Source organism: Aspergillus brasiliensis, assembly GCF_001889945.1.
Source record: "Aspergillus brasiliensis CBS 101740 unplaced genomic scaffold ASPBRscaffold_4, whole genome shotgun sequence".
NCBI lineage: Eukaryota > Fungi > Ascomycota > Eurotiomycetes > Eurotiales > Aspergillaceae > Aspergillus > Aspergillus brasiliensis.
In genome coordinates, this window is record NW_027137445.1 from 1995029 (window position 1) to 2022861 (window position 27833).

At 50.3% G+C, this 27833-nt stretch overlaps 12 protein-coding genes across 12 annotated transcripts; 8 read left to right on the forward strand and 4 right to left on the reverse strand.

Annotated features, from left to right (window-relative positions):
* The first annotated feature begins 2388 nt into the window (after positions 1 to 2388).
* On the forward strand, positions 2389 to 2903 carry ASPBRDRAFT_515572 (uncharacterized protein). Its single transcript, XM_067626751.1, has 3 exons — positions 2389 to 2557; positions 2616 to 2773; positions 2836 to 2903. The coding sequence occupies exons 1-3, from the start codon at positions 2535 to 2537 to the stop codon at positions 2853 to 2855; spliced, it is 201 nt and encodes a 66-aa protein (XP_067481010.1). The 5' UTR covers positions 2389 to 2534; the 3' UTR covers positions 2856 to 2903.
* Positions 2770 to 3888, reverse strand: ASPBRDRAFT_515730 (uncharacterized protein). Its single transcript, XM_067626754.1, has one exon. It carries the CDS (start codon positions 3638 to 3640, stop codon positions 2951 to 2953), a length of 690 nt encoding a protein of 229 aa, XP_067481011.1. The 5' UTR covers positions 3641 to 3888; the 3' UTR covers positions 2770 to 2950.
* On the forward strand, positions 3889 to 4969 carry ASPBRDRAFT_515533 (uncharacterized protein). Its single transcript, XM_067626750.1, has one exon. It carries the CDS (start codon positions 4138 to 4140, stop codon positions 4681 to 4683), a length of 546 nt encoding a protein of 181 aa, XP_067481012.1. The 5' UTR covers positions 3889 to 4137; the 3' UTR covers positions 4684 to 4969.
* A 2634-nt stretch (positions 4970 to 7603) lies between these two features.
* ASPBRDRAFT_194682 (putative mucin) lies at positions 7604 to 9633 on the forward strand (the record flags this gene model as incomplete). Its single annotated transcript, XM_067620782.1, has 3 exons — positions 7604 to 8089; positions 8145 to 8418; positions 8474 to 9633. The coding sequence occupies 3 exons, from the start codon at positions 7604 to 7606 to the stop codon at positions 9631 to 9633; spliced, it is 1920 nt and encodes a 639-aa protein (XP_067481013.1).
* Positions 9634 to 10498: 865 nt separating this feature from the next.
* ASPBRDRAFT_149556 (mitochondrial 54S ribosomal protein uL15m) lies at positions 10499 to 11786 on the forward strand. Its single transcript, XM_067619306.1, has 2 exons — positions 10499 to 10846; positions 10933 to 11786. The coding sequence occupies exons 1-2, from the start codon at positions 10518 to 10520 to the stop codon at positions 11564 to 11566; spliced, it is 963 nt and encodes a 320-aa protein (XP_067481014.1). The 5' UTR covers positions 10499 to 10517; the 3' UTR covers positions 11567 to 11786.
* A 24-nt stretch (positions 11787 to 11810) lies between these two features.
* ASPBRDRAFT_515834 (uncharacterized protein) lies at positions 11811 to 12454 on the reverse strand. The gene has a single exon (XM_067626756.1). The coding sequence runs from the start codon at positions 12361 to 12363 to the stop codon at positions 12019 to 12021; it is 345 nt and encodes a 114-aa protein (XP_067481015.1). The 5' UTR covers positions 12364 to 12454; the 3' UTR covers positions 11811 to 12018.
* Positions 12455 to 12545: 91 nt separating this feature from the next.
* On the reverse strand, positions 12546 to 14486 carry ASPBRDRAFT_28951 (serine/threonine-protein kinase; the record flags this gene model as incomplete). The annotated part of the gene is made up of 1 exon (XM_067622583.1): positions 12546 to 14486. One exon carries the CDS (start codon positions 14484 to 14486, stop codon positions 12546 to 12548), a length of 1941 nt encoding a protein of 646 aa, XP_067481016.1.
* Positions 14487 to 15926: 1440 nt separating this feature from the next.
* On the forward strand, positions 15927 to 18535 carry ASPBRDRAFT_122117 (uncharacterized protein; the record flags this gene model as incomplete). The annotated part of the gene is made up of 6 exons (XM_067617489.1): positions 15927 to 16347; positions 16473 to 16625; positions 16673 to 16746; positions 16793 to 17156; positions 17206 to 17357; positions 17414 to 18535. 6 exons carry the CDS (start codon positions 15927 to 15929, stop codon positions 18533 to 18535), a joined length of 2286 nt encoding a protein of 761 aa, XP_067481017.1.
* Positions 18536 to 19292: 757 nt separating this feature from the next.
* On the forward strand, positions 19293 to 19986 carry ASPBRDRAFT_41484 (uncharacterized protein). Its single transcript, XM_067624580.1, has one exon. It carries the CDS (start codon positions 19441 to 19443, stop codon positions 19807 to 19809), a length of 369 nt encoding a protein of 122 aa, XP_067481018.1. The 5' UTR covers positions 19293 to 19440; the 3' UTR covers positions 19810 to 19986.
* On the forward strand, positions 19599 to 20569 carry ASPBRDRAFT_515863 (uncharacterized protein). The gene is made up of 3 exons (XM_067626757.1): positions 19599 to 19808; positions 19918 to 20271; positions 20320 to 20569. The coding sequence occupies exons 2-3, from the start codon at positions 19920 to 19922 to the stop codon at positions 20373 to 20375; spliced, it is 408 nt and encodes a 135-aa protein (XP_067481019.1). The 5' UTR covers positions 19599 to 19808; positions 19918 to 19919; the 3' UTR covers positions 20376 to 20569.
* Positions 20570 to 22879: 2310 nt separating this feature from the next.
* Positions 22880 to 24175, forward strand: ASPBRDRAFT_194687 (PQ-loop repeat-containing protein; the record flags this gene model as incomplete). Its single annotated transcript, XM_067620783.1, has 1 exon — positions 22880 to 24175. One exon carries the CDS (start codon positions 22880 to 22882, stop codon positions 24173 to 24175), a length of 1296 nt encoding a protein of 431 aa, XP_067481020.1.
* A 1513-nt stretch (positions 24176 to 25688) lies between these two features.
* lcb2 (putative serine palmitoyltransferase 2) lies at positions 25689 to 27719 on the reverse strand (the record flags this gene model as incomplete). Its single annotated transcript, XM_067620784.1, has 1 exon — positions 25689 to 27719. The coding sequence occupies one exon, from the start codon at positions 27717 to 27719 to the stop codon at positions 25689 to 25691; it is 2031 nt and encodes a 676-aa protein (XP_067481021.1).
* Positions 27720 to 27833: the final 114 nt, after the last annotated feature.

A 27833-nucleotide genomic window follows, 5' to 3' on the forward strand; every position in this document is an offset into this window, starting at 1 on the left:
ATAGCATATTACTACGGAGTAGTTACTACTGTTCTGCTTCCGGGGGGTTACTATACTCAGCAGCAACTCCATAGTCATCAACTAATCCCGAGCAATGACCAGGAAGTTCAGTGGATACTATGTACACAGTAGTCTGTAAGTGGAAGTCCACCAGTTTACCCGAGTATGTCAGACCCTCTAAGAGCAGTGTATAACATTAACTATGGGTCTTCAGTTGGAGGCTGGAGAGTTTTCTTTTACCCAGCATGGCCTCACTCTCAAGTTTCGATCGCCGCGTCAACCACCCCCGTTGTTCGTTTAGCACAATTAGTTGCCTGTGCCCGTCGCTGCGCCCGAGTGCTCGGGTGACAAAACGACCCAAGGATTCCCACCAGCCCCAGTTTTCGCATCTGGATTCTGGATGCCGGATGGACCTTGAAGGTTTGAGACTGAAAAGCGAAGGGAAGGGGGGAGGGGCCGGAGTCGTCTTGTTTAGTTTAGTAAGTTAAGGTCGGGGTTGATGGACTAATCGAGGATGGATGGAGGACAGTCAGTATCTACTTTTTTCGCACTGATCAAATCCAAGTGGAGCGTGCGTGCCACTTATTTCCCAGCTCAGAAATAGCCACGACCAATTCCAACACCGTCATCCAGCCCATCATCACCTTTTTCTGCCGGAAGTTCTGGAACACCACAAACCCACTTTGTCTATTTGTTACACCGTATCGCGCTTGAGTCGTGATGACCCAGAAGCCAGAAAGCCAGGCTGCAAAAATAATAGGAACACAGGCCAAGAGCATGCACACTCGGCATTCTGATTCGATGGTACACCCATCTTTCTTCCCCCCCTTCTTCCCCCCTCATCTCAAATGAATAGCCCGCGACTATCCAGACTTCCAGCTAGTGGCTGTGATACCAATTGGAACGCAGAGCGGCATAATTCATATGCAAGTGCAAAGAGGCGTCGATGCATTTGTTGAGGTTTCCTATGGGGCTATCATGACTTTACGGTGCTTTTCTTATGGCGACGCGGACTTGACCGACTATTTTCGGAAAGAAGGTTGAAGAAGGAACCTAGAAAACCCACCCAAGAAGGCAGCAAAAAGTGCAAGACGCGCAAAAGGGAAAGGATCAGGGGTTTCTATACACAACATACTACCTAACTACTGACTATTTGGGATTATTCCGAACCTCCATACGAGACCCAAACACACCCTATTGTAGATAGTCCTGATGCCGTCGACCAGACGTTATCAGTCTTTCAGTCTTTCTTTATCGGCATTGAGTGGCGTGCATGTTCCATTTTGCTTTTCCCCTTGATTTTCAAATCTTTGCCAATTTTCCACTTGCGTTGGTTTGAGTCGTCATCTAGAATTCATCCAACATATGGAGCATCATCTGATTCCGCCCGCGAATTCATCTGCGGCCGATCCCCAGTTGGCGTTGTCGTGGTGGTTCTGGAGATGATGGTGAAATGATGTTGTTACTGGGGACAACCAACCGCTCAGCTTGCAGGTATCAATGGAAATACGAATCAACCAAAATTATTCATCTGCTCCCCGATCGGTAATGTAAAGATGGAGCGCTGTCAAAAAAGTCTCGCGCTCATCATTTATTATTGAAGTATGGAACACAGTCGATATGATTCGGTAAAATTATAGCCACAAGTATGGACGAGCTCCGCAACAATGCCAATCAATTCCATAATCCCAGGCGGATTTCGCCCGACGCAGCACTATCATTGCCCGGGCCTTTTGATCATATTGTGGTGCCAAACATTAAATTACGCACGAATCCTTCCTTTGCGAGAGGCATATCAAGCCCATCTGCAGGGTACCTATGGAAATAGTAGTAGCCGATGACCACTTTCCTGTGTAGTAGTCTGGTAGTTCTGGTACTCTGGGACTGATGATCAGATCAAGTAAAGTCCCAAACACCAACCAACCAGAGTGTTGTCTCCACGTCGAGACAGGGATTCACGTCCCATTAATCCAGGCAAAAAGGAAATGCGCCTGGTGCACTTCCCTTTTGGTCATGCTAACTACTAGTTACCTGGGATGAGATTGTCATACTACTCGGAACACGTTCGGTTCTTTTCGCTCTCAGTCTCGGCGGATGGAGGCCTGGTTTCTGCTCGTTTTTCCCTTTCCAGTGCCAGTCTTTCCAAGGGGCGGCGGGGGTTGATCATTAGCCGCACTTGGGATGGCCGAGCGAATGAGAAAGGCCTCTGAAGCCTGCTGAACTGGGTGTTGCATTCCCCCATCCATCACTCAGTTGATCTGCTCCTGTGGCCTTGCACGGACTGTCTCAACGCCATGCTTTGAACTATCAGATTTGAATTTGGATTATCCCCCCTCCCTCCCTCCCTCCCCTGAACTTTAGTAGTACGTGCATGGGGGGTGTGTGGAAATGGAGAAAAGGAAGAAGGACACTACTACGGCAGTCTAGGGACAGGGAGGGAAGTCCTCCGACGGTGCTGCATCTGCTAAGGAACTAACTAGAGTCGATACTTCGCACAGGGAGAGGAAACGATCGTTACGCTAGCGATAAACGATATGGATGGTCACTCGGCTTCGAGGTAAAGAAAAGGAAAGCCTCCGTGACTTGACTCTTGATAATCGTCGCGTACATACAAGGCTAGCTAAAGTTCGAGAGCCATCGGTCGACAATCAGACCCCGAAGTCAGCTCGCCGCCCCGAACGCAGAAAACGAGACGCGTCCGGAAAGTGGCCCAAGATGAGACAACAGATTAATACTCAGCCGCCAACTATTATTGATCATCGGGCGGTACGAGGTATATGAAATCATAATCAATGTTCAATAATACTAAACTATGATAACTAATTATACTCGAAGCGCGTGCCGGGCAGAAATGATTCGAAGCAATGGCGCGTTTCCGCGACCCATGGCCAACAACAAGTCGGACGAAGGAAGAGAGCTCTTGTCCTGGTCGCCACTAGTAGTTCCATAATCACCCCATGATGGTCCCAACCAGAATACAGCACTCTCCCAATGTCGGACTCCATTCTGTCTTCGTCCCGAGCATCCCATTCTCTTTGCATACTTCGTAACCATTTGCGGAACATATATTGATTGACGCAACATTCAACACTAGAGTGTGATGTGAAGTGCGACCAGCCGGTGTTACCAGGGACATTTGCACCCTTCCACTTCTTCCCCTTGTTTGGGTTGAGCGATGGTATGGCAAGTATTCTTCAGTAAGTAGTCTACTCAGCAGTAGTAGGTTAGCACTACTCGGTAGTGGTAGTTGTAATTTTCTTTTTACTCCATCCTGCTCTTGTCCTGAATACCACCAAAGGAGGGACTTAGCGTCCTTCATCAATGCTAGGGACCCTGGAGTGGTGAGATGGTGGTGTGAATGCTGTCTTGGATCAAGCGGCACCCCCCTCCCTCCATTGTTAGTTTCAGGACTACTGCCGCGGATATCTGCGCAACTGTGGGTGATATCAAACCATGGATGATAGGGGACTCTTCTTTCGGCAAAAGTCAATGACAATAATAAAGGACATACACGAGCAGCTGACAGGATGTACAGAAAAGAAAAAAAAAAAAGCCAAATCAACAGCCGCCTGCCTGCGCCTGCATGGGTCCTTGGCCGAGTGGGTGGGTTCTCCTTTTTCTTCCACTTTCCATTTTCCATTTGGTAGGTTTTTATTTTTATTATTTTTATTATTTTCTTTTTGCCTGCCGGGGATGACTAGCAGCGGCGCCCTATCATCTCGAAACCGAGTCATCGCAGTGGCTGCAAACTGGTGGCGGAAACAACGAATGGGCCAGATCGGATTTCATCCATCGCTCGACACTTGCTAAAACTAAAAAGAGGAGTACTTTTCTGGGGCTCGTAGAAGAACACAGAAACGGTGCGCCCATTTTCATGGTTCGGACCATACACGGAACATTACGGCCGGGCGGAGTATGACGGCAGAGAAGGGGGAAGAGGAACCTGGAAAAGGCGCAGGCGAGAGTTGGTGGTGCAGCCTCGCGGATTGGACGGGTGGTCCTGCGTGTGGGTAATCACTACAAACCATCTGGTAAAAGTGGTCATGACTCTCTCACAACTAAGAATACTACCAGTCGACCACTACTCGAACCTCATCCATCGCCCGGGGGGCGGTGGATAAGGTATGGTATGTTACTATGTGGCACTTGTCCGCAGCAAGTGAGTCTCGCAGGAGACTCGGGTTGGCCCCGCGGACCATCCATTACCTATTCATTATTCCATTACACTATTCCATAAGCCCGCTAGTGGTAAGTGGAAGGATCCTGGGAAAGAGAGAACAGGCCGGCAGTCACAGTCAGTCACAAGGGGGCGCGTCTGCTTCTGGTGCTGCCGAGCCCAACTTAGTGGTACCTAGTGAGTGGCTCCCTCTCAGTCTCAGCTGCCCTGCCGGCTCTCTGCCTAAGGTACGGGGGGGCCAGCTTTTTCTCCAACTCTCCAGGCTCAAACCCATCCAGTGTGTGGAAGGCTCAGGCCCACAGCGATTGGCTGCGTGTTTACAGATCGATGGAGCCCGGCCATTTGCTTCTCTTCCGGTGATTGGTCTCGCAGGTCATTACGCCTCTCTGAATCGTTGTGTGCAGCTTATCCATCCAATTCTTCGTACTCACACATGCCTTACATGCCTACATGATGGATACGCAACATTTTGCCTTGGCCCCCTCATTTACACCGCGGGTGGATAACGGCCAGACTAAGATATCATCCTATGCTAAAGTTTTCCCATAATTGTCTCTCTAAGATAGACCGGGTCTTGATGACGGGCGTGTGTGTGAGTGTGAGTGTGTGTGCCCACGACGGAGCAACACTATATCGGTAATACCGATACGTCGGAGCAACTCTTACCTGTCTGGGTCAGAGGGGTTAATCCACTTCGAGTTAGTTGCAACCAGACTGCCCAACCACTTAGTCTGTTCTCATACCTCCCAATCTATTCGGACCCGTTCCATACTTGACACGGGCGAGGTGTGAGTGACTTGTGCTTCGTAAGGGAGTACTCCGTAAAGTAAAGTACGTTTGGCATTGGCACATAACTTCATTTCGCCCATGACAACCCGAGCCACCCAAAGCTGAACCCGGTACCATACTTTTGCAGAGCTAACTTATCCTTGCCATCACTACCTCACTGGGTAAGCACCGCCTTGCCGGCAACTGAACGTTTGACTTTTTTGCGTTTTGCCTGGCGCCTTACTAAGTGACCTGACCAGTGACCACCTCGCGGGTTGCTCCAGTCTCCAATCTAAGCAAGCCTCGCGGTGGTGACCAACCTCCAGTACCAACCACGGACTAACTAGAACTGTTTTAGCCACCGTGACCCTCTTACGGCTGCCGTACGCAGCGATCCATAATTCCATCCATGCTCCTCCCCGCCTCTCTTTCCACCTCTCTCTCTCTTTCTCTCTCTCTCCCTTTTTCTGCCTGTCCCCAGTTCCAGTTGCTGCGCACTTTAATGAGGTGAAGGGGGCGCTAACGCTTTTCGGGAATGATGCCGTATGAATTGTTTGATTATTACGCAGCAACCTGAAGGCAGTGTTCGATTCCGTACCGAAAGTTTTCATTCCTTTGCCTTCCGCCTGGTTGAACTAGAACTGGCGATCAACCACATTCAGAGTGCACAAACCTCCCTTCGTCCACTCTCTCCCGTGCCTCCCGGGGGCTGCTGAGCAATGCCCACCCCTTCTCCCTTGGTGTACTCTGTAAGATATCTTAACCTTTTTCATTTTCCTCATTTTTCCTTCCTATTCCATACATCATCATCATCATCATCATCATCGGCATCATCATTATTTCTTGGTGGGTATTTTTTTTTTGTTTTGGTTTGATTTATTTAATAAACGAATAAATAAGAGAAATACTTCTCTTTTTAGTCTGCATGCTTTCTTTTCTTTCATAACCAGTGCTTCTTTTTTGTTATAGCATTAGTAGTTGTAAGGACCTCTCTGTGGCTTTCAAGATAATTACTGCATCTTGATCCGTTTTAGTTAGGTTAGAAAGACCAACTGCAACGGGAGACGCATAAGTAAACACTAAGTATGCTCAAGTTGTGAGTAGCTAATCAGTGTGAGGGATGTGGAAAAAAAGCAAAAAAAGGAAAGGAAAAAAAAAAAGAAATGAAAAAGAATTAACCAAAAGCAATCCAATCTGGGCGGCACACCACGACGGTTGCAATGCGACGCTAAACCCGACTTATTATTGGATCTGATATGGGTCCTACGGAGTTAGCAGGCACGTATTATTCCAAGACCGCGCGAGGTGCTGTCCGAACTTCCACCCCTCTTCCTTTTTTCTCCTCTCCCCTCTCTTTCTGCCTCGCTCTCTCTCCAGAATGGCGAAAAATAAAATAGCCCCCCTCGACCTCCTTGGACCAGTAAAGTGACCTATAGACGCTAGAACCTAACGCTGAATCTGGTCTAGGGCTGCTGACCTTGTTACCCTTCCACTACTCCGTAGCATGCATCCACTTTGTTCCCCCCCTCCTCCTCCCTCTCCCCGTGGCTCTGACATCAACCGGTATTTCATTCTCTCCAAGACAAAGCAGAGACAATCAAACCCGGGCAGCCAAACCCGGAACCGACCCAAACGAGGCCAGAAAGGAGGATCAACCCTCTGGACCTGCGTCCGGGTCAAACTCTGTCTATCCTGTATGGGCACAGCACTTTCTCCGGACGAGAACTAGCCTACCCTGGCTCCTCTAGCGGAGTTGCTGTGAAGATGATTAGCCATTTGCTGGATGGAGGATGATGTCTTGACTTCATCCTTCATTATTAGTACCTTTCTTTTACTTTTGATTTTATTTTATTTCCCTTTTATTAATTTCTGGATTTTATTTTTATTTTTTTTTATTCGGCCTTATTCAATTGATTCCGTCTCCTCTATGGCCTCTCAATCCAAGGTCTCTTTTTTTTATTTATTTCATTTCACCTGTTTTTCTTTTTTGTATTTCCTTTTTGGTACTAAATTAACTCTCTTGACTTTCCTTTATGATCGTCTCAATTGCCCTTTGGATTATCTGAGATATAATACCTTTTTATAACTGGTTGTACTTGCAACCTACAGTTATTGCAATCTATACCCACAACCTCACCTTCCCATTCTTCTGTCACTACTACTTTCTATAACTACTACGACCCTTCCTACAACTTCTTTTTCATCTTTTAATACACTTACTATGTGATAATCGGTTTCTCATTTCCTTGGTCCCTGCTTCCATTACTCCCACCCCCTTAAGTGCCTTCATTCCATCTGGGAAAGCAGCATTCACCGGATCCGCTGCTGTTGCTATCCTACCAACTTATCCCCCGCAGCCAGGCTGATATTCCCTTGGAACTCCAATTCATTTGTCGGCGATTTCCTCGTTTGACCTCGTGTGTGTTGTTTCCATTGTCTCGAACTTGTCGCAATAAGCCGTCGCATACCACGCCGAACATTGAAGACCTGGGCAGTTCCCGGTGGTGAATAACACTCGAGCGATTCAAGATTATAACACAACACAACTTGGTCCAGAGCTAGTCCAATGCGAGTTCTCTGACAAGGGTGTTACCTCTACATCTCCATCCTCGGTTCAATACTTCCACAATCCTGACGCCATCCTCAAATACCACCCATATGTCTCTCCCGATCCTCTCAACGAAGCCGTATCTCCCCGCTCTCCACCCGATCACACCTACTATAGCTCCTTCCTCGCGAACTGAAGGCTCGATCAGTGCAAGGAAACGACCTCTTGAAGTTATCTCGGACGTTCCTGATTACACCTGGACTGCTCCCTTTCGGGACGGTCTACCTACCCCTCCGAACGATATGAATGGCGTCACCACTTGCAGTGCTTTGTCGTCGTCGTCCTATGGGGGCAAGCTCGATGGATTCCAGCTTCCACCCTATTCCAAGGTGTCTGATTATACGCGCATGCCTTCTGATGTCCCGAATGGAGTGGTTTCCTCGTCCCAACCGCAATACCAAGCGCCGGCCAAGGATACCATGACCTCCGAGCGGGATTCTCAGAAGAAAAGTGGCTCCAATGGTGTTGCGTCGTATCTTCAGATCCCTTCGTCTATCAGCAACAGAAAGGGAAGCTTGGCTGAGTTTGCAGCACAGGTAAGCTGGATTACTTCAATCAGTCCGGGATTTAAAGATGCTGACTGGGCGGTAGATGACGTGCCTTTTTTGGTTCGAAAGTACAGCGAAACTGAAGGCCGTGGAGGATCGTGTCAAGTCGACCACACCGCTCGCTCCCGAAGCAATCCCCGCTGTTGCCTTCCAGAAGTGGGTGACAAACATCCTGTCAACTACGCAAGTTAGCCAGAATGTCATCTTACTGGCACTACTCTTCGTCTACCGGCTGAAGAAGTTCAACCCTGGTGTGCGGGGAAAGAAAGGCAGTGAGTACCGGCTGATGACAATCGCGCTCATGCTGGGCAACAAATGTATGTCGCTCCCTTCATTGTGAATTAGCCATGGACACAGCTGACAATAGGGTAGTCCTCGACGACAACACATACACGAACAAGACATGGGCGGAGGTCTCTGGGATTACAGTCCAGGAGATTCACATCATGGAAGTCGAGTTCCTCAGCAACATTCGCTACAACCTCTTCGTGTCCAAAGAAGAATGGAACGAGTGGCACATCAAGCTCGGCCTTTTCACGAACTACTTCAACAGCGCACCTCGAGCTTCTGAGAAGAACGAGAAACATCCTACCCCGCCAGTCCTCCATGTGTCGCCTACTATGGTCCCATCACCTCGGGCACAGTTGCCGTCACCTTCGACAAAGTTGCCATCGCCTCCCGCATCCGATCACCTCCGGACGCAGACCTGGGCTATGCCCTTGAATGCTGTGCCATACACTAGCGCACCTCAGCCTTCGGGCGACTTGCCACCGGCTACCAGCTCTCGGAAGCGGTCCCGTGAGGAGCCACTGGAGGAGCTGCCAGCGAAGAGGGCAGCCGTACAAAACAGCATGCTCACATCGATGCCGACACTTCCTCCGTCGTCAGCTCTCACGAGCATCCCGGCCTTGCCTCCGGTTTTGGCATCCTCCAGTGTCCCCCCTCATCTTCCGGCCATGCCAGACTCGGTCTCACGGCTCCCCCGTCCCAACTTCCCATCTCACAGCCTTGCACCTACCATGCCGGCGTCTCTCTCTCAACTTCCCCCTTCCGGCCGAGTCATGCCCCCGGTCTACAACCCTTCGGCAAACTGGGTTCCACAGATGCCACCGACGACGGTTCCTACTAGTGCCGTTGCGCCTTTGGCTAACGGAATGTACAACACGTCCATCTCACTGCCCGATCCCAGCAGGCACCATAACAGCCCATTCGCAGTGACTTCGGGCACAATCTCGCCTGCAGTTTCTGCCTACTCCGTCCACACTCCTCAAAACCACCTTTCTCCTTCCTTCTTTCTGGCAAATCGAAACTCGCCTTACCGACCGGTTCGCAGTGTCAACACGTTGTTGATCCCGCCTCCGTCGACGTCTCTGCAGCAACAGCGTAGTATCCCGTTCGAGCACATGCACTACCAGCCGCTCGGCAAGTCTGCCGCGGAACGCAAGACGGGCTTGCTGCCGTATCTGCAACATGAGGCTTGGCCACAGGGACCTTTCCCGCAGCCGATCTTTCACACTACGCCGAACTTTTAGATGACTTGCCGTTATCGAAAGAGCTTCTTTTTTTTTTCACGACTAGATTTTACGACGATACACGAGAAGAAATCCGCATTCTTTTCCTCTCTCTTGCTTATTTCGCACACCTGTCGGTCATGTTTACCCTTTTGTGTATCCTGTACAAAATATCTTCACCCTGTGTTATGACCTAGCATTATTACGGCGTTTGCATTTATAGATGGCCTTTGTACTGGAGATTTGTTTGCATACTTGGCCATGGGAGGGTTTCTGATTTACTTTCGAAGCATGGATATGGCGTGGATCCTGTACGTTTATCACTGACGTCTACTTGCATTTGCATAATGATCGCTCGAGCGGTCGATCTAGCGGGCGAAAGACCTGCAATAAACTGAAAAGTTTACACTCAACACACATTCAAATCCACAGTAAATATTTAGTAGACATTCATAGTAGACATAGTAGTTAATGCTGATGGTGACATGTGTCACCGCTTTGTCTGGACATGAATGTACGGACAAATCGAGCGGTGAGATGTGTCGTCCGATTCAAGTAGAATCAACCACAGAGATACTTCTGACTACGAGGCCTCAAACCAGGCATATCTCAATTGCACATACATTTAGCTGTACACGACTCTCCCAGTAGTATCTCCCTACTAACAATGCCTACCTTCACTCACAAAACACTACACCCAATATACTCCGTACGGAGTAAGTACATAGTAACCTAAGTAGTCTGTCCACCGGCCCGACAAATTCTCCGATCCGTCCCGACCTTTCAATTCAAGCCTCAGGCATTGAAACCCGCAACCTCCGAAAACGAAAGATCTTTGTCCGCGGAACTGACTCCCCCATCACCAATCTCCATCACAAACAAGCCACCACACCACATCACACACCATGCCTCCCCGGCTCCAATTGCTGCCCTTCCAATGGCAGCGGCCAGTGGCGGCGGCGACAGCAACAACGACTAATTTCCTCTCCGCCTTCCTCCTTCCCCAAGCCCTCCAACAACAAAGCCGGAACGCGCACATCCTGGCCTCACTCTCCGATACACAGGGCGCCTACAACAAGCGCATTAGAAGAGGTCGTGGTCCTGCTTCGGGCAAGGGTAAAACCTCCGGAAGAGGTCACAAGGGTCAGAAGCAGCATGGAAAGGTTCCGGCGGCGTTTAATGGTGGTCAGACGCCTGAGATCATTGTCCATGGTGAGAGGGGGTTTAATAATGTGTATGCTTCCCGTTCCTCCTTTACCAGGGTTTATCATCTTCGATGATAATGAGATAAGACAATCAATGCTAATGGTAATGGTGCAGCCACTCCATCGACCTCGCTCCCGTCAACCTCGATAGAATCCAATCCTGGATCGACCAAGGCCGCATCGACCCAACCCGTCCCATCACGGTCCGCGAACTAGCTCAATCGCGCTGCATTCACCAGACCAAAGAAGGCGTGAAGCTGCTCGGCCGCGGCGTCGAGAAGGATGACCACGAGGTCCCCGTTGACAGTGTGCTGAAGCAGCCGATCCATATCGTTGTGTCCAGGGCCTCGGCCTCCGCTATTGCCGCTGTGGAGGCGGCCGGTGGCTCCGTCACCACGAGGTTCTATACTAAGTCGGCGATTGCGCGCATCATGAGACGCGAGATGCATCCGTTTGTGTCGCTGGCGTGGACTAAGGAGAGTGGAAGTGAGGCGTTGGCTCTCGCTGAGGATGGGGAGGCTCTGACGGAGTCCAAGGTTATGAAGGAGATGGGTTACTCGTACAGATTGCCCGATCCGACTAAAAGAAAGGATATTGAGTATTATAGGGACCCCGCCCATCGGGGTTACCTCAGCCACTTGTTGAAGCCCATGGAGGGTCCTAGTTTGTTCTTTAGGTCGCCTGTGGAGAGGAAGTCGGCTGCTGGTGTTAGGAAGGAGAAGGTCTTGCCGGAGAATAGACTTTGGTAGGCTGGCTGTGTGGGTGATTGGCTTCGGGTGTAGTTATAGATGATGTTTGTGGTCTCATTTTATTGAGTGCTTCCGTTTCGTTTGTTTTATTACTATCTCTTGTATAAATATATGCTTGTTTGTATGTTACGGTATGTTATGCTTGTGGATATGTTTCACTACATTTAGGCTTGAAGACATAAGTACCTTGATGAATACTCTTACATGGAAAATTCATGGTAATGACTACTTGAATACTAGGTCAATACCAGGCTTCTTAACTTAACCACAATCGATTCAGCTATCTCCGCTAGATACAATTCCTCTTCCCACCACCATTTGTTCATTTCATTCATAGTAGCAAAATGCCGCTCATATGTGGGGTGAAAAAGAAAAAAGCATATGCTCAGAGAAGAGAACAGAAGAAAGAGTAAGAGACTGCGCGGACACACCAAAGAAAGCCAGAGAACCTCTCAGCAAGCAAGAAGACCGTCCAGATGTAGGTAGGTAATACAGATTGTGAAATGGGAGAACAAAAAATGACAAGTTTTGTTGGCGAACCCTCGCCGCTGAAAGAGAAATAACAAACGCCATGCCTTGTCACCAGGAGAAGAAGCGATTTGTTTCAACAAAAAAGGTGAAGTGTCATACCAAACCAGAACCCAGACCCTCTTCTTGCCCAAAGAATGTCCCCGACCGCAATTTGAAATGCCTGAAACTAACCATATAAAGTAGAGAGGTATACCGAAATGCGCTAAAGCAGAAAACTTCAAGATTGAATATATCAGAACGCTGCAAACATTGAAAGAGGGTATCATGGATGATCAACATTCCGGAAACACCAGCGCTCGTCGGTATCATATAAAAGCGCCAGTCATGATCATCGGTCGTTCGTAAAGCAATATTCCCAATCCCTTGATAGGAGGGAATCACATAAACTGGAGAGAGAGAGTATAATGCGTTGAGGCACTGCATCGCGCAGATTCATGAAATGAAGCCCCTAAAGCTTCCACGCCGACTCCGTAGGGCTCTCTGCATTTTCCGTGAACTCCCGCAACCAGCGGGAGCACAGCACGTCGCGGATCGACCACCGCTTATCAACATTCATATTCAGGCAGCCCGTTATTAACTCCAAAGCATCCTCCTTGTCCTGGCGAAGCTTGGGATCCGTTTCTTCACCCACCACAGCATGTTTGTTCCAGTTCCCACTGAGGATATTCGATTGAATCCGAGGGGCAAAAGCATCCTGGAACGGCCGTGATCCGACGACAACGGTGAACACGATGACACCAAATGCCCAAATGTCCACCGAAGGATCGATAACACCATTCATCGATGAAAGAAGTTCTGGGGAAGCGTACTCCAAGCTTCCCGCAACGCTGGTACTGGAACCAGCAGGGCCGATGGTCTTGGGTGGGGGACGGTCTGCCGCGTTGTCGTAAGGATCAGGCGAGGCATCCTCGTTGTCCGAGTTCATCCATTCCGCCATCCCGAAATCGCAAAGAACGAGGGTAGAAGTCTTTGACCCATCAGGGGACTCAGTAGGATCCAACAAGCAGTTTTCCAGCTTGATGTCCCTATGAACAACCCGAGCATCCTCGTGTAGGTACCTCAGGGCACACGCCAGCTGATACGAATACTTTTTGGCCAGCGTCATGTCCAATCCGCGGCGGTTCTGCCGCACGAGATCAAATAGTGTGCCACCAATAGCCAGTTTTGTGAAACAGAAAGTGGCGTAATCAGTCTCGTAAACCGCGTCCAACGTTAGTACGTTCGGATGGCTTAGATATCGCCAAACCCGCACTTCGTGGTCAAACTCCGCTTGGACCTCGTCATTTTCTTTCTCACTTCGTCCAGAGACTTGTTTCTTGACAATCTTAACGGCAAGCCGTTTTGTCTTGCCACTCTCCTCGACCTTGTAGGCCTCCTTCACCGTGCTAAAGCCACCGAATCCAATCTGCTTGCCAAGGACGTACTCGGTCCCGACCATTTGTCCCTCGTCATCTGGCTGAGGGGCCGGCTCCTCACCACCAGCGCTCCACATAGACAGAAACATGCTGGCTGGAGATTTGCCGCTTGAGGCAGTAGACCTGCGAGATCTCTGGCGAGTTGAGACGCGAAGGCCTCGTGTTTTACTCCCATAAGGGGTCATGACACTACCTGACCAGGAGCTGCGGTCATCAAGCGAGGCGAACGTCTGGACAGGCGAGGCCACGCAGATGGGAGATGTCAGCATGCCCCGCGACCCTTCTGGAGGGGTTCGCAGCTCCTCCGTGACGGGAGACGCAGTCGATAGAGACGTGAGAGACGTAGGATGCTCAATATCAGACGGGATAGCGCCATTTTCTTCGGGGAAGCTGTCGCGAGCGATCCCGGTAGGGACGGCTCGTCGTTCCTGCTGCCTCCTAAGGCCAGAACTGAGTCCCACCTGTCTTCCGTTGTGGTCAGCATCATCTTCCAGAGGCAATGAATTCCTCAAGCTCGAACTCTTTGCTTGGAACCGTTGGGTGCGGCTCCTCACGTCTCCTCTCGGAGAAGAAGGATCCTCTAGCGGTCGGCGTCGACCAGAGTCAAGGGCGGCGTCAAAGCTGATGGAAGGGCGGCGTTCTTGAAGAAAACTGTCGAGCGGAGATGATGCCTGCACATCCTCTGGCTTGTGAGGAAAGGTGACATCTGGTTTGGGATGATCATCATGACGGGGAACGGAAATGGGGGGTGTCGCTGAGTGCAGACCACTCAAAGCACTGTTGTCTTCATCAGTACCGCAACGGGGTGCGTGATAATCGTGAAAGATGTTTGTACGATCGCCCTCGATACCGTCTCCCTGAACCGTCGCTCTTCTGCCTCCATCATCACCCCGCCACCGGGGTCTCGGCGTATGGTGAAAGGATGTCTCTAGCCTCAACCCAACCAACCCGTTGTTCCTCTCCGTCTGAGCCATGCCCCTGGAGAAAGAGCAGAATGATATCCAAGGGCGTCAAGGTTCAGACAGCCACGATCTAACTGTCGTGGTGTAGGCGGATGACTCGGATCTTGCACATGAAGAAGGGAAATGAGGGGAGTGAATAGTAGTAAGAGAAGAAAGAGGAGTGGGCGGGAGAGACCGTTTGTAATCTTATCGACTCCGTAATACTAGTAGTTACTTATCGGAGGGTCCCGATCCCACCGGAGCTAAACTCAAAAGTGCAGTGAGTCAGATGGAGACAACAGGGGGAAAAAAAAACTAAAATAGAACAGAGTAATATACTAGGGACGATAGGGCGGGCAAGTGAATGGAGTTAGGCAGAAGAAGGAAAACAAACGGCGGGCTTCTAGGCAGCTGTGGAGGAAAGAAAGAAGGAAAAATCATCAGATTCCAGAGACGAAAATGGTGAAGGAAGGGCAATATCGGGTGATGACGGAGCTGAATTGAAGGGTTCCATTGAAGGGTCGGAGGAGCAGACGTAAGTGGGGGTTAGCCTGGACCAATCAGCGGTGCAGCTGGGGTGGTACACGGCGTCGGTCATGACGGAGGGATCGACCGGCCACCACCAGTCAGAGGCCGCCGTGACTCCAGAGCCACTTAATCACCTGCCCATTGGCCCATCTCGCCCCATCACCTGATGCTGGCGCCCTGGCCCTATGCCCTGAGCCCTAAAGATTAGCTATATTACCTCAGCGACCCCATTCCAAGGTAGTTATCTACCTACTTCGGGTTAGAAGCACTTACCTAAGACGGCATTGGCGCGTGGCCAGTCAGCTGCAGGGCCAGGCACGGGCCCTGAACGGCGTTCTATGGTAAGGTGTAGATAAGCGCGCGCAAGGGGCGCTTGTTTGGAGCAACCAGTTTGGAGACCTCCTTTTTTCGGGACTGTCTCAAACAATCCAGAAAGTCCGGGGAACTCGTCCGGCCTTTGGTTTCTTGACGCGGTTCTGGGCACCAGCTTCACTTCTCCAAAACATCGGCGTTTTTGGCTATCGTTTTCCTTTGCTTCACTTTTGCTTTCTTCTTTGTGTCACTCTGGAAGTCTTTCTTTCGCCTTGTTGCCTGAACCATCGTCGACTGGTCGGACGCCCAAGTACCCACCCCCCGCCGTTGCTGTTCCTGGCGTTTCCTTCCTTCTTCCGCGTCGATACATCCATCGCAGCTAGAATTTCCAGTGGAATTCGCTCCTTTTTCGATTTTCCAATATCTCATCACACTCCCTTACCGTTCCCACCCGGACGTCGGGCAGCGGCCAGTTGCGTTACCACGTGGTTCCAATGCCCGTGATCCCCTAAGTCGTGCCTTCGTGCGGAAAACCTGAGACGTTCCCTTCAAACTATACTTGTGACTGCTTAGAAACGTAGCAAACATGGCGAGGCCACGGATTGTACGGGCTGGTACGTTTACTCTCAACACATGGTCGCCGATCCCTATACCGGCTCCGCCCTTGCTGACCCGGATTATGTTATGATAGACACCCTTGACCTCCAAGACCACAACGCTCCTTCAGCTAAAGATCACTCGCGGCAACCTACTCACTCATCTGGGGTCGCTCCCCACCAGGAGCAAACCCTTCGTCATGCGGACGACGATATCAAATCCGAGATGATGCATGGGCCCATCGCCGAAGAAGGCCATCAGGGAGCTGGATACGGCGACGGGATTGATATATATGATGACGATGATGAAATTGAGGAAGTGGATGAACTGGGTCACCATCATCACAAGGGTGATTCAGGGGGCTCCGAAGAAGGCGATCTTGCGGATGGGGAAAGTGACGACATGATGGACGATGATCTCATGGACAAGATCTCAAGCTCTCCATCAATTGATGACGGTGCGTTCTACCTCTTCTGTCTTTTCGGAGGATGGACATCCCCGTGTCACACAACCCGCCTAAATTCAAACATCTCATTTGCCTCAGCCGTCAAGCTCCGGACTATCATGACTAACCCGTACCAGAGGACATCGATTTCGAATTCGTTTATGCCCTTCACAACTTTTTCGCGACCGTTGACGGACAAGCAAATGCGGCGAAGGGCGATACTATGGTTCTCCTGGATGATAGCAACAGCTACTGGTGGCTTGTTAGGATCGTGAAGGATGGCAGTATCGGTAGGTTACCCTTCAACGTTACACAACGTTAGCTAATTATCCGGTAGGTTACTTGCCAGCCGAGCACATTGAGACGCCCACGGAGAGGTTGGCGAGATTGAATAAACACAGAAACGTAGATGTAAGTGCTGATGCTCTAATATCTTTGCTTTTTCTAATATGATCAGTTGTCCGCAACCATGCTTGGCGACAATTCAGAGAAGTCCAAGAATCCGTTGAAGAAAGCAATGCGCCGCAGAAATGCGAAAACCGTTACTTTCACAAGCCCAACATACATTGAAGCATCGGATGTAGAATACTCGACGGATGAGGAGATGGACGACGACATCTCATTCCAAGACGAAGATATGGCACGGGAGGATGCGGATCACTTACAAGATGGCGAAAATGAAGATATAGTCGTCAAGCCCCTCAGACCCAAGTCACAGAAGGACAAGGGGATCGAAGAAGACGACATTCAGGGAGCTCAGGAAACCGATAGCGCTAGTCTCGACAAACAGCGGTCCAGCCAGGAGATGTTTGAAACGGAAGGTGAGGAAACTTTCCTAGAGATAGCAGATTGGAAGCTAACAGTCTCCAGTGGACAACGTTGTCAGCAGGTCCAGAAATGGCACTGTGCGGAATACAGACTCTTTCTTCAAGGATGATACTGTTGAAACCAAGAAGATCTCCCTAACACCAAACCTGCTTCGGGATGAGGTTGGTAGCAGCAACTCTGGTGAAGCGAAAGAGGTAAGCCTACGTTGAGATCGCAGCCTCTGTCATCGTGGAAACTAATCGGTCAGCAGAGCCGCGGCAGCTTAGAGGCAATCGACAAAACGCTCAGCGCTATTGACAAGAACAGGGACGATAAGAAGCGCAAAGACAAGAAGCCAGGAATGCTCAGCGGCCTGTTTAAGAGGAAGGATAAGAAGACCAAGTCTAACGATGAGGACACGGATGAAGCGGAAAAGACCTCAACGGAGCTGTCTCGGACATCTCCACAACCGAAGACATCGTCGGATTCTTTGTCCTCTCCCGAATCTGCTCGATCGCCTAAGCCTCTGGTGGTGCAGAGACAGACCAGCAAGTTGCAGAAGCAACCTCCTTCGGCTCTCTCTCCCATTAGGCAAGACATAGCCCAGGAATTTGGTCTTCAGAGTCCCATCGATGGTAAAGAGGAGCCGAAGCCAGTCATGAGCCCGAAAGATCAGACTATCCGACAAGTAACATCGGAAGAGGATGACGATATCCCATCATCTCCTCCCCTGGGGCCCTTCGACGACAGCCAGGAAGCTATGTTGTCTTCTGCACGTGTGCCAAGTCCGTCCAAGAAGCCGGCTTCGACTCCATTCATGAACCAAGAACACCCGTCCGCTGACATCCAGAGAACCTGGGAGGAGGATATGTCTGAGAACACATATTCTCAACAACGTTCCGTGGCGTCTCCTCCGCAGAGATTCCCACCGAAGCAGGCGTTGAACTACCAGCCCCAGCGTCTCGACTCACCCCTCAGCGGTTCGCCGCTGGAAGGACCGGTTTCACCTCTTACACCAGGATTGGTGGCAGGCCTGCCATCCCCTGGGAGACATTCGGTCTCATCGGTGTCCCCGCCTTTATCTCCTATTGCTGGTGACAGCGACCACAGAGGCATCGACGCCGCACCTGCGTCTTATGAGACAGCGTCTGCTGGAACACCGACTTGGAGTGATGCTAGCTTGCGGTCATACTTGGATGACGAGAACGACATCCGCGATCTATTTATCATTGTCCACGATAACTCTAACATCCCGCCTGCCGGACCTGACCACCCGATTACTGGCTGTCTCTTCAAGGAAGAGAGTAAGAGGCTGAGGGAGATGACCAGCCAGCTGGATGCGATGCTCGCTGAGTGGGTAGGCCGGAGGACGCGGAGTGCGGCGAGCAAATAAGCAGGTCTTTTGGTCTCGGGTACTTGGTGTACACTAGACTGGTCACATCTGCAACTCCGGCTATTCGCGCAAATTCCAAGAGGACTGGTCACTCCGTTCGCCAGGGGCTAACAATGTGCTGGACGCATGAACTTGGTTGGCCCATGTTATTGTCCCTCTTTCAATCCGTCGCTCCTTCGGGGACTCGATCATATCTGCGCTGTCACTTGCATAGCGCGACTCATTCATCCCGCCAGGTGATGATCGGTCAATCTGGCTTTGATTTCCCTCTGACTTTCCACTTGTTGTATGCTTCAGTCTTTTTGTGTTGCGAGCTGTCTCTTTTCTCATTGCTTGTATGTTCTCTGTATTGAAGCCCACCTTCTACAGTTACTGGGATACCCCAAACTACACGCCTCCAATACCTCGTGCTCTTTCCCCCGACTTTTCATGAAGTGATGTTAGATCTACCTGTTATTCATCAATCAATTATTGCATTCAACCACGTACACTACCTTACTGGTCCACCGATGTGATCTAGAACACGCAAGATCAAGAGTATCACGAAGATAAATACCCTGTAGGAGCACTCCACTTAGGCCAGAACAAACAACCCCGGGCCAGCCGCGCGTACATAGACCTACAAACAAGCCAGCCTGTCGCCAAGTCCGAGTCATCAGTTCATATGTGTTCGCGAGGCTGAGTCGTGCGGAAAGGTCACCTGCACCCACCCCTGTCAGCCGCCAGTCACCCACCACCCCTTCCCGCAGCTGATCATCTTCACCGGACATCCATATACTATCCGAATATAACAGCCAGCTCAACTGCAGCTGCATACTTACATACCAACGCCCCTCGCTGCATATCAACATCCAAACCAGACTAACGAAAATCTATTTCGTCCATCGAATTTCCTGAATTCCATAATGTCCGATCCCTACCTCCAGCACCCCCAACAACAACCCTCCTACCCCCCTCCCACCCCAAACAGTGAAACTCCGTACTACTCACCCCCGGACGGTGTCTACCAACACGCAGGCTACGACTACGAACCGCAACAGTTCTACAACCAGCATGCGCTGCCGAATCAAGATCCCGCTTATAGTTCCCAATACGACGTGAGCCAGATTCCTCGGTCGTATCCAACACAATGGAACCCTCAGGCTGCTAGCAGTAGCAGTACCAATATCAACAACATCGATAATGAGTCTAGTATTACGCCTCAATATGATCCCGATCGTCTAGGACCGGCCTACGACCCGCCCGTTCGTCGGGGAAGTAACGCTGAGTACTAGTCTGTTTCCCTTCGCCGTCCCTCACACCCATGTGGACCGATCTGTGCACTATGTGTACAATTTATGCTGATACATAAGGGGGAAAAAACAGTGCCCAATCCGCCGCAGACATGCAAGCCCCTCCTACTTCAGTCCCGGGGACTGAACAATCCCGCGCCAACGATAATGATATTGCTGCCACCACCACTGCTGGTGAGCCTGGTGAAGAAGAAGGCGAGCGCAGTCTAGGCGGTGCTGTTCTGGGCGGTGCAACGGGGTATTATCTGGGACATAAGAAGGATCATGGACTCTTGGGAGCGGTTGGGGGTGCGATCCTGGGGAATTTCGTTAGTAATAAGATGAAGAAGGATGATGAGGACGATGTGGAGGAGGTGGAGGTTGATGATGATCGCGAGACGGAGTATACTAGGTATCATAGTAGTCATTATCGGCGGTCGTCGAGCCATGGGCATGGACATGGACATGGACATCATCACCATCACCATCACCACCATCATCATGGACATGGACATGGGCATCGGAGTCGAAGTCGGAGTCGGCATGAGGAGTATGAAGAGGAGTGGTAGGGAAGTATTATGGGTTATGACTATGAGTTATGATTGATTATGTTCTTGCGCAGCGAGTGATGTTGGATGTTGGATGCTAGATCATGTGGATACCCTCTCTGTCTCTGTTCATGCTTTTACTTACTGTGCGTTAGTACTTAGATAGAATGTCAGTCAATCTACTGTTCTACTTAATTAAGATCTTCCTCCCCTGGTATTACGGTAAGCATAACTCTTATAAACTAATACGTGCTACGCTCACTATAGTACTCAAGCCAATCCACAATACCCACCCACTTGACTTCACCGACAACGACGAATCAATATCAGATAATCTAATATCTAATCACCTACCAATTCCCATCCCCATCTCACCTACCCCAATCCAGCTAGATTCAAGCCCACCACCTGGCAGAAACAATCCACACTTCTTCAACCCGTCCAACAAACCAATCATATCCTCAGACCATCCTAGATGTCGAAAGAATCGCCAAAATCCACTTTCTGGTTGCTAGCCAATGGGAGATGCGGGTGGCGACGCGGTGGCGCGTTCGACGTGGTAGAAGGTGAATGAGAGGGATGGATATACTTGAGGAAGTGGGCTGTTGGTGAATGCGAAGCGGATGGGGTAGTGGGTGGTTTACGGGATGGTGTGACCTGATGTCATGATTGTGCGATGTGCGCATCTGAGGAGTAAGTATCCGATGTTTTTGATTCGAGGTTGATTGGGGTATAAGATGTGTGTTATAGTTCTTCAGTTGTCGTGCAGTGGTAGTTACTATATGTGGCGGACTTGAAAAGGGATGGTTATAAGGGGGGATATGAAGTGAAAAGTGAACAATGAGTTGGAGACTACTAAGTTTTGTGCAGGTACTTGATGCTGTTATTCTCGCTGACAGAAGATGTGATGAAAATTAACTTATGACGACAGTTCAGGGTCTTATCACCAAAACGAAGGGAACCCTTGTACCTGCAGGTGTTAGTGTCATCCACATCCTGGTTACGCGCCTCGATCGTGAGATCTTCAATAGGCGGTGAGACGGGTTTTTGGAGGATTGAGTAATTGATCGTGTGTGTCTTTACCCTGATATTTCTGGAGTGATGGGGGGGTTTTTAGTGAGAATTTTCAAGTTGAGTAAAGGAAGATATAAGTCATGAGGTTTTGAGCAGTAGATCATGGGCTAGTCTGGGGGTTATCTTGAAGATAAGCGTCTAATCGGCTGGTAGGGGACATGCTAGCGGATCTACGAACGGATGGCTGATATGCTCCATATCTCTCACCGTTAATTCTTCTGTCACACTGCTTGACCTTTTCTGATGATAATGAGATCATGAAACAATCAGATAGATAAGAGTTCTCTTGCTCTCTGCTACTTTGGTCTCCCTTTGCGGTCCTTGCCGATAACATCCCTGATAACTCCGAGACAAGACGCAGGCCGAGAGAGGATATACGCCAACACCAGCCATGTATGTTTCAAAAGAGATAGCAGTGACAGTCGGCTTGGAATTCTATCGAGGAGCTTATCGTAGTAGGAGTTTAGTGTTGCAACCGATAGTATGATCTGTGCTTTTGCCCGGATTTAACCTTCAATAAACAGTGTGGGTCAGGACTCCGGGGCAGCCGTGATCTTTGACCGGGGATTCTCTTGGGCGGGTCTGGGAAGTCTCGGGCTCTGCCTTGGAAAGGCGTCTTCGCATCCATGGGATGAAGGCAAAATGTGATTCGGAGTAAAAAGTCTATCATGCTTCTTCCCTTCGGCATTCATCCAGTATTATCCGTGTCACCCCACGCTCAGTCTGACTTAATCTCGGAGAGTTTGGACGATGAATGCGGTAGGAATGTGAACAGCCGACCGAAGCGCAGGAGAAGGCAGATCAGAGGATAGTTCCGGGGGTGGAAATGGATAGGATTACCGGAAAGAGGAGGAGAAGAGCGAGCTGAATGAGAGCCATCACTCAACTATCTGCAATGGTCCCAGTGCGGATAGGACCAGCAGATCCGGAATGAAGATGAGGATTATTGATTGGAGTTAGTCAAGATAGTTAGTTAGTTAGTCTACTCCGTAATTGTTGCCGAACGGAGTCCGCTCCATTCCGATGCCCTTTGCCTCTGGGGAAAGGCCAATCAGCAGGCAGCGATAGGGATCATCCTCCATCCTCAGCCCCAGAACCAACTCGTGACTCGATCTCGAGGCCGCCAAGTGTGACTGACTCCCTTCCCTTCGTCGCGCATGCCTTCACCTCCCTCTCCTTCCTCTCTCTTCTTCTTCATCTTCTCTCATTTCCTTCCTCCGTCTTTCTTCTTTGTCTGTCTTTAGCCAACTGCTGACGAGATCGTCCACACCCGTTTCATAGAAACTAACGATATTGTCGGGTTTCTTTGCTTTGTTCGCCTTATCGCCCTGCCTTATCTAGCGTTCCCTCCTACCGCTACAGAGACACATCCTATACTTCTCAACACCAAATTTACATTTCAGTCTCTTTCAGGTCACACAGATATTACGCTCCCGGCACAAGCAATAGCCATGCCTCCTCCTCTCTTACAACAGATCCATGCCGTGCTCCCGCAACACTGTGAACCGACAACCCCCTTCCTCGCGGCCGTGTCCTCCTACCTCCACATCTGTCTCCCCACACCGTTAGCCCTCCTCTCCTCCGTTCTCGGAACTCTGAGCATCGTATCGTGGCTCTTCGCTCAGCTCCCACAAATATACAAGAATTACCAAATTCAGTCGACTGCTGGCTTGTCACTGTTCTTCCTCGTGGAGTGGTGTCTGGGGGATACGAGTAATCTCCTGGGTGCTCTGCTCACCCGGCAGGCTGGCTGGCAGGTCATCGTGGCTGGTTACTATGTCTGCGTTGACGTGACTCTGGTCTTCCAATATTTCTGGTACACACACTATAGGGGACAATATGATAGTTATGGCGCCCTCTCTCATTCGGAATATGACCAGCCCCCAGGTAGTGTCTTGGAAGGCGTCTCGTTCTCCGCCAATGGCTCTCCCGATTTTGGCCCTCGTTCTATCGAGTCTCCGGCTTCGTCAAATCCCAAGGACGTGAAGGATATCAAGGAGCCTGCCTTGACAAATGCTAACGGCCAATCTCCGTCTTACTCGAATGAGAAATTGAGCACCTCTAAGCGCTCAATCACCCGAGCCAGCAGTGGCCCGAGCCTGCCAATGGGGTCCCCTCGTACGCTGCTACTTGCATCATTGCTCTGTGCGGTTGTGGCCAACGCTGCCCCTACAGAGCCGCAAACGACTTCCGATTCCTCACAGATGACTCTTGAGATTCTCGGCCGGATCATTTCCTGGATGTCGACATTCCTCTACCTCGGCTCGCGACCGCCTCAACTATACAAGAACTACTGCCGGAAGAGCACATCAGGCCTCTCCCCATTACTATTCATGGCTGCCTTTTGTGGAAACCTCTTCTACTCCGCCTCCCTTCTTACCAATCCCAACGCCTGGTATGACTTTCCTCCCTACGGGGGTGGTGGTTGGGCTGACGCAGATGGCAACGACCGCCTTGAATGGGTCACCCGGGCTACTCCCTTCTTCCTGGGTGCCTTTGGTGTGCTCGCCTTTGACGGGCTCATGGGCGTGCAGTTTCTCATGTACGGAACCCGGGATGACGAGTCTATCATGCAAGTTGAAGACCCCAAAGACGGACGTAGTCGTTGGACCCGCGTTCGGGGCTGGATGAGGGGCTGGATCCCTTCGGTGTCCCCTGCCCGACGACTACGCCCTGACGCCACTGTTCCTTCAGAAGAGAACCAATCTCTCCTTCAGAACGAGCGTGAGAGATACGGTACAGTTTGATTATGACTTCATTCTGTATTACTATACCCTCCTTGTCGCTGCTTTTTTGGTTTCTGCATACCGGTACCCGGCAACACCCAGGTCAGGCACCTGCATCCAACAGGCGAACATGATTCATTTTTACGACGTTACGGCTTCCTATCCCACATTTCGGGAATAGACCTTGATTTTGACTGCTTTCTTCCTTTTCTCTTTACTGGCTGCTTGTTTGGCGTTAGCGATCACCTGCGGCGGTTGAACCGGAGTCCTTTATTTCAGATAGTTTTCATCAAGATAAAGGCTTGATTCTTAGCCGAGCATACATAGCATTTGCTTACAGAATGGTCTCGTTCGGGCGCTCTTGGTTACTTTTCGATCAGGGGACGGGTTTTTGGATCGGCTTGGGATGATACATGGCATTCTCTTCCTTCCATACATACAATACATACTAGATGCATACATACAGTACCGACATATACGGGACTTTGCTCTGCTTTATGTACTCTGGGATGATGTTGGCATATACATACTTCTACTGTCGTTAGATTTCAACACTGATAGATAGATGTTGTCGCCTTTGCTCACTAGGAGCAAAGATAGACAGACCATAATCGAGCAGTTGACGGCACCTTCCAAGTACTAGACTACACTCACAATATGTCATCTACATGACTACTAATTATATAATAAGAGACGTTATGAGTAAATGCTTCACAAGGACCACATGTGTAAATATCAAGAATTTTCATGAAAAAAAAAATATTAACAGTCATCTAATTATAATCGCTAATGTGGGTGCTCCCAACCGCGAATCGCCGGGGGCCCAGTGTGTGTTCAGTCCATTTCATTACCACCCCCATTGCTTTCTCTTCTCTTCACTTCTCTCTCATCAAGCTCATTATGTAGGTACAGTTTGCATGGCCCCATGTTTTTTTGAACAATAAGTCGCAAGTGGCTCACTCTGGTCCCAGCCCTCCAGCACTTGGTGAGGGGGACCGAATCAGCAGTAATATCTATAGGTTAATAATGAAAGAAGGAACAAAAGGGGGAAGAACAAAATGGGGGCGTGGGATAGGGAGGAAGTGAAGCGAAGAAAAAAAAGAAAAAAGAAAGAGAAAAAGATCAGTAGAACAGTAGCACGCGAGTCATGGTCGTTTTGTTCAATTGAAACAGCTGGATGACATGACTCGTGAGCTTGAGAGAAGTGGTAAACAATGTGCGATCGGGTAAGGGATGCTACGGCGCATCTGCCGTGCTTTAGGGGTTCATGGTCTTCTTTGGATTTCAATTCTGTAGTGCGTGTAGATGCCAAAGTCAAACATAAGCATGACAACCGCAAGGTTGTCTAATGATACACGGGAAGTGGATGGGATAGCCTCGAATCGACCAGCGACGCGGCGTGACCAGTATCGGATCGATCTGGCTCATGTGGTGGGCAATTTGCGAACGTTTGTGCAATAACATCGTCATGAGTCATTGACATGGTTCGGTGGTGCGGAAGGCAGGCTGATCAGCAAGATCGGTAAACAGCGAACTAATACAGGGGTGACTTGACATCTTGAACGCCTCGTCTGATCACATCCTCAATCTGCCATCTAGGAGGGATGATCCTAGAGTTGCGTTTGCGACGCAACTCTTTCTCCTTTTCCGGAGGGGGCATCGCATCCTCCGGTAGGGCACCACCTGCGATGCCTGTCGAGAATTTGAGCTGCAGGACATTGCCGATTTCGTCGCAAGCTGTTAGGATGCGGTCAAGATCTTCCTTGGTGTGTGCAGCAGAGACGCAAAAACGGGCTCGAGAAGATACCAGCGGTGTTGCAGGATAACCCACGACAACGACCGAGATTTTCCGCTTCAGCATTTCGTGGGAAAAGGCTGGCATCTTAGCAGGGTTGAATAGGAGAACAGGTATGATCGGCGAATCATCGTGGCCGTACACTATAAAGCCAAGACGCTTCAAGCCCAGGCGGAGATACCGAGAGTTGAAGGCCAAACGCTGCAGTCGCTCTTCACCCTGACCCGGGATGAGTTCGCCGTTGATGATCCGCAACGCCGACATGATTTGCGCCAAAACTGCTGGAGCAGGAGCCTCGCCATAGAATACACCGGAGTTGGTTGCTCTCAGTACATCAATCATCGCCTTATCCGCAGCAATGTATCCACCGTTGGCACCAAATGACTTTGTGAGAGTTCCCATGAGAATGTCAACTTCGGCGGTGTCGATTCCAAAGTAGTCACAGACACCACGACCCCTAGGACCAATAGCACCAATGGAATGGGCCTCGTCAACGAACAGGTGGAACTTGTAGCGCCTCTTCAGCATGATCAATCCAGGGAGGTTGCACATGGAGCCTTCCATGGAATAGAGCCCTTCAACGACGACCAAGATCTTCTTCCACGGCCGATGGGTACGGGGTTGACCTTGGCTGATAGCCTCGCGCAATTTTGACTCCAGATCCCGCATGTCATTGTGCTTAAACATAGCAATGGACGCCCCCGAAAGACGCGCACCAAACCGAATCGAGGCGTGGTTTAGCTCGTCGGAAATGATAAGACAGCCCTTGTTGACTAGAGCGGGAAAGATGTTGGCGTTGGTACCAAATCCCATGGAGAAGACCATAGAAGCCTCTTTTCCAACAAACTTGGCGACCAAGTCCTCTACCTCCACGTGGAGATCCTGAGATCCGACCTCGGCGCGAGTACTGGGTGAAACGATACCATACTTTCTGATCGAATCTTCAGCAATGTCCGCACAGGGACCTTCAGATTGAGCGAATCCAAGGTAGTTGTATGAGCTCAGGTTCAAGGTGTCCGTAGTCGTTCCAGTGAAGTAAAAGTGCTTGTTGTGGTCATCCGTGGCCCGATCGATCAGCGTGATATAGCGACCAGGAACTCCAGTAACGGGACGTTCAAAGCAATCGTTGATTCGCAGTTTGAGGCGACGCACGTAGAAGTTGTCGAAGTCACTGTTCAGGGCGCCGTATCCATTTTGGGGCTTCAGATGCCGATAGTTCTCTTCGCGGAAGCGCTTTCCAAAGAAGTCGCGCACGTGACCGAAAGCGATTAGGATAAGATAACTGATATAGGTGGTAAGGAGGTAATAATATGGGGGTTCGTCCATCACAGGCTCCGGGAATGTACCGCCGGGGTGTTGACTGGTGTACCGGTGGCTATGATGGCCGATGGGGCCGAACTGAGCATGTTGCTTAGCCAGGCGACGAGCCTCTTCGGGCGAAGGCGGCTGAAAGAGAGTGGTCGGTGGTTCGTCCATGTTCGGGTTATCTGCAGTGGCAGTGGAAAGTGAAATTGTAGGCAGCGACAAAGAGGCCGAACTGATGGGCGGCGTGGCAGTACTAGAGTTCAGGATTCCACTGGCCGATTGGACAGCGGCCTGCGCAGTCTGAGATTCGGCCTTGGACTTAGGAGAGGTCGAAAATAGCTGACTTAGGCGGTTAGGTTTAACGGCGGACGCCTTGATGGCGATACCACCCTTTGCGGAGGCGGGAGAAGAGAAGGGAGCGTTGGAGGGTTCGTTGACGGAAGAACTAGCAGCGCGACGAGGCATCGCAAGGAAACAGCTAGACAGGAACGAGCAAGGTTGTGCAGCACCGAGGGAATGAAGGAACTTCTGCCGCGGCTCTTTCAGCGATCAAGTAAGGCAAGCACCACCTGAAAAGCA

What these genes read in the sequence shown, in the direction of transcription:
- ASPBRDRAFT_515572 (XM_067626751.1), top strand. Translation starts at nt 2,535, where the DNA reads ATGGATGGTCACTCGGCTTCGAG. An exon ending in GATGGTCACTCGGCTTCGAG is followed by an intron (nt 2,558 to 2,615) that starts GTAAAGAAAAGG and finishes CGTACATACAAG; the next exon opens with GCTAGCTAAAGTTCGAGAGC. An exon ending in TGATCATCGGGCGGTACGAG is followed by an intron (nt 2,774 to 2,835) that starts GTATATGAAATC and finishes TTATACTCGAAG; the next exon opens with CGCGTGCCGGGCAGAAATGA.
- ASPBRDRAFT_515863 (XM_067626757.1), top strand. Translation starts at nt 19,920, where the DNA reads ATGCAAGCCCCTCCTACTTCAGTCCCGGGGACTGAACAATCCCGCGCC. An exon ending in CCATGGGCATGGACATGGAC is followed by an intron (nt 20,272 to 20,319) that starts ATGGACATCATC and finishes ATGGACATGGAC; the next exon opens with ATGGGCATCGGAGTCGAAGT.
- ASPBRDRAFT_149556 (XM_067619306.1), top strand. Translation starts at nt 10,518, where the DNA reads ATGCCTCCCCGGCTCCAATTGCTGCCCTTCCAATGGCAGCGGCCAGTG. An exon ending in GAGAGGGGGTTTAATAATGT is followed by an intron (nt 10,847 to 10,932) that starts GTATGCTTCCCG and finishes GTAATGGTGCAG; the next exon opens with CCACTCCATCGACCTCGCTC.
- ASPBRDRAFT_515730 (XM_067626754.1), bottom strand. Translation starts at nt 3,640, where the DNA reads ATGGAAAATGGAAAGTGGAAGAAAAAGGAGAACCCACCCACTCGGCCA.
- ASPBRDRAFT_515834 (XM_067626756.1), bottom strand. Translation starts at nt 12,363, where the DNA reads ATGATACCCTCTTTCAATGTTTGCAGCGTTCTGATATATTCAATCTTG.
- ASPBRDRAFT_515533 (XM_067626750.1), top strand. Translation starts at nt 4,138, where the DNA reads ATGTGGCACTTGTCCGCAGCAAGTGAGTCTCGCAGGAGACTCGGGTTG.
- ASPBRDRAFT_41484 (XM_067624580.1), top strand. Translation starts at nt 19,441, where the DNA reads ATGTCCGATCCCTACCTCCAGCACCCCCAACAACAACCCTCCTACCCC.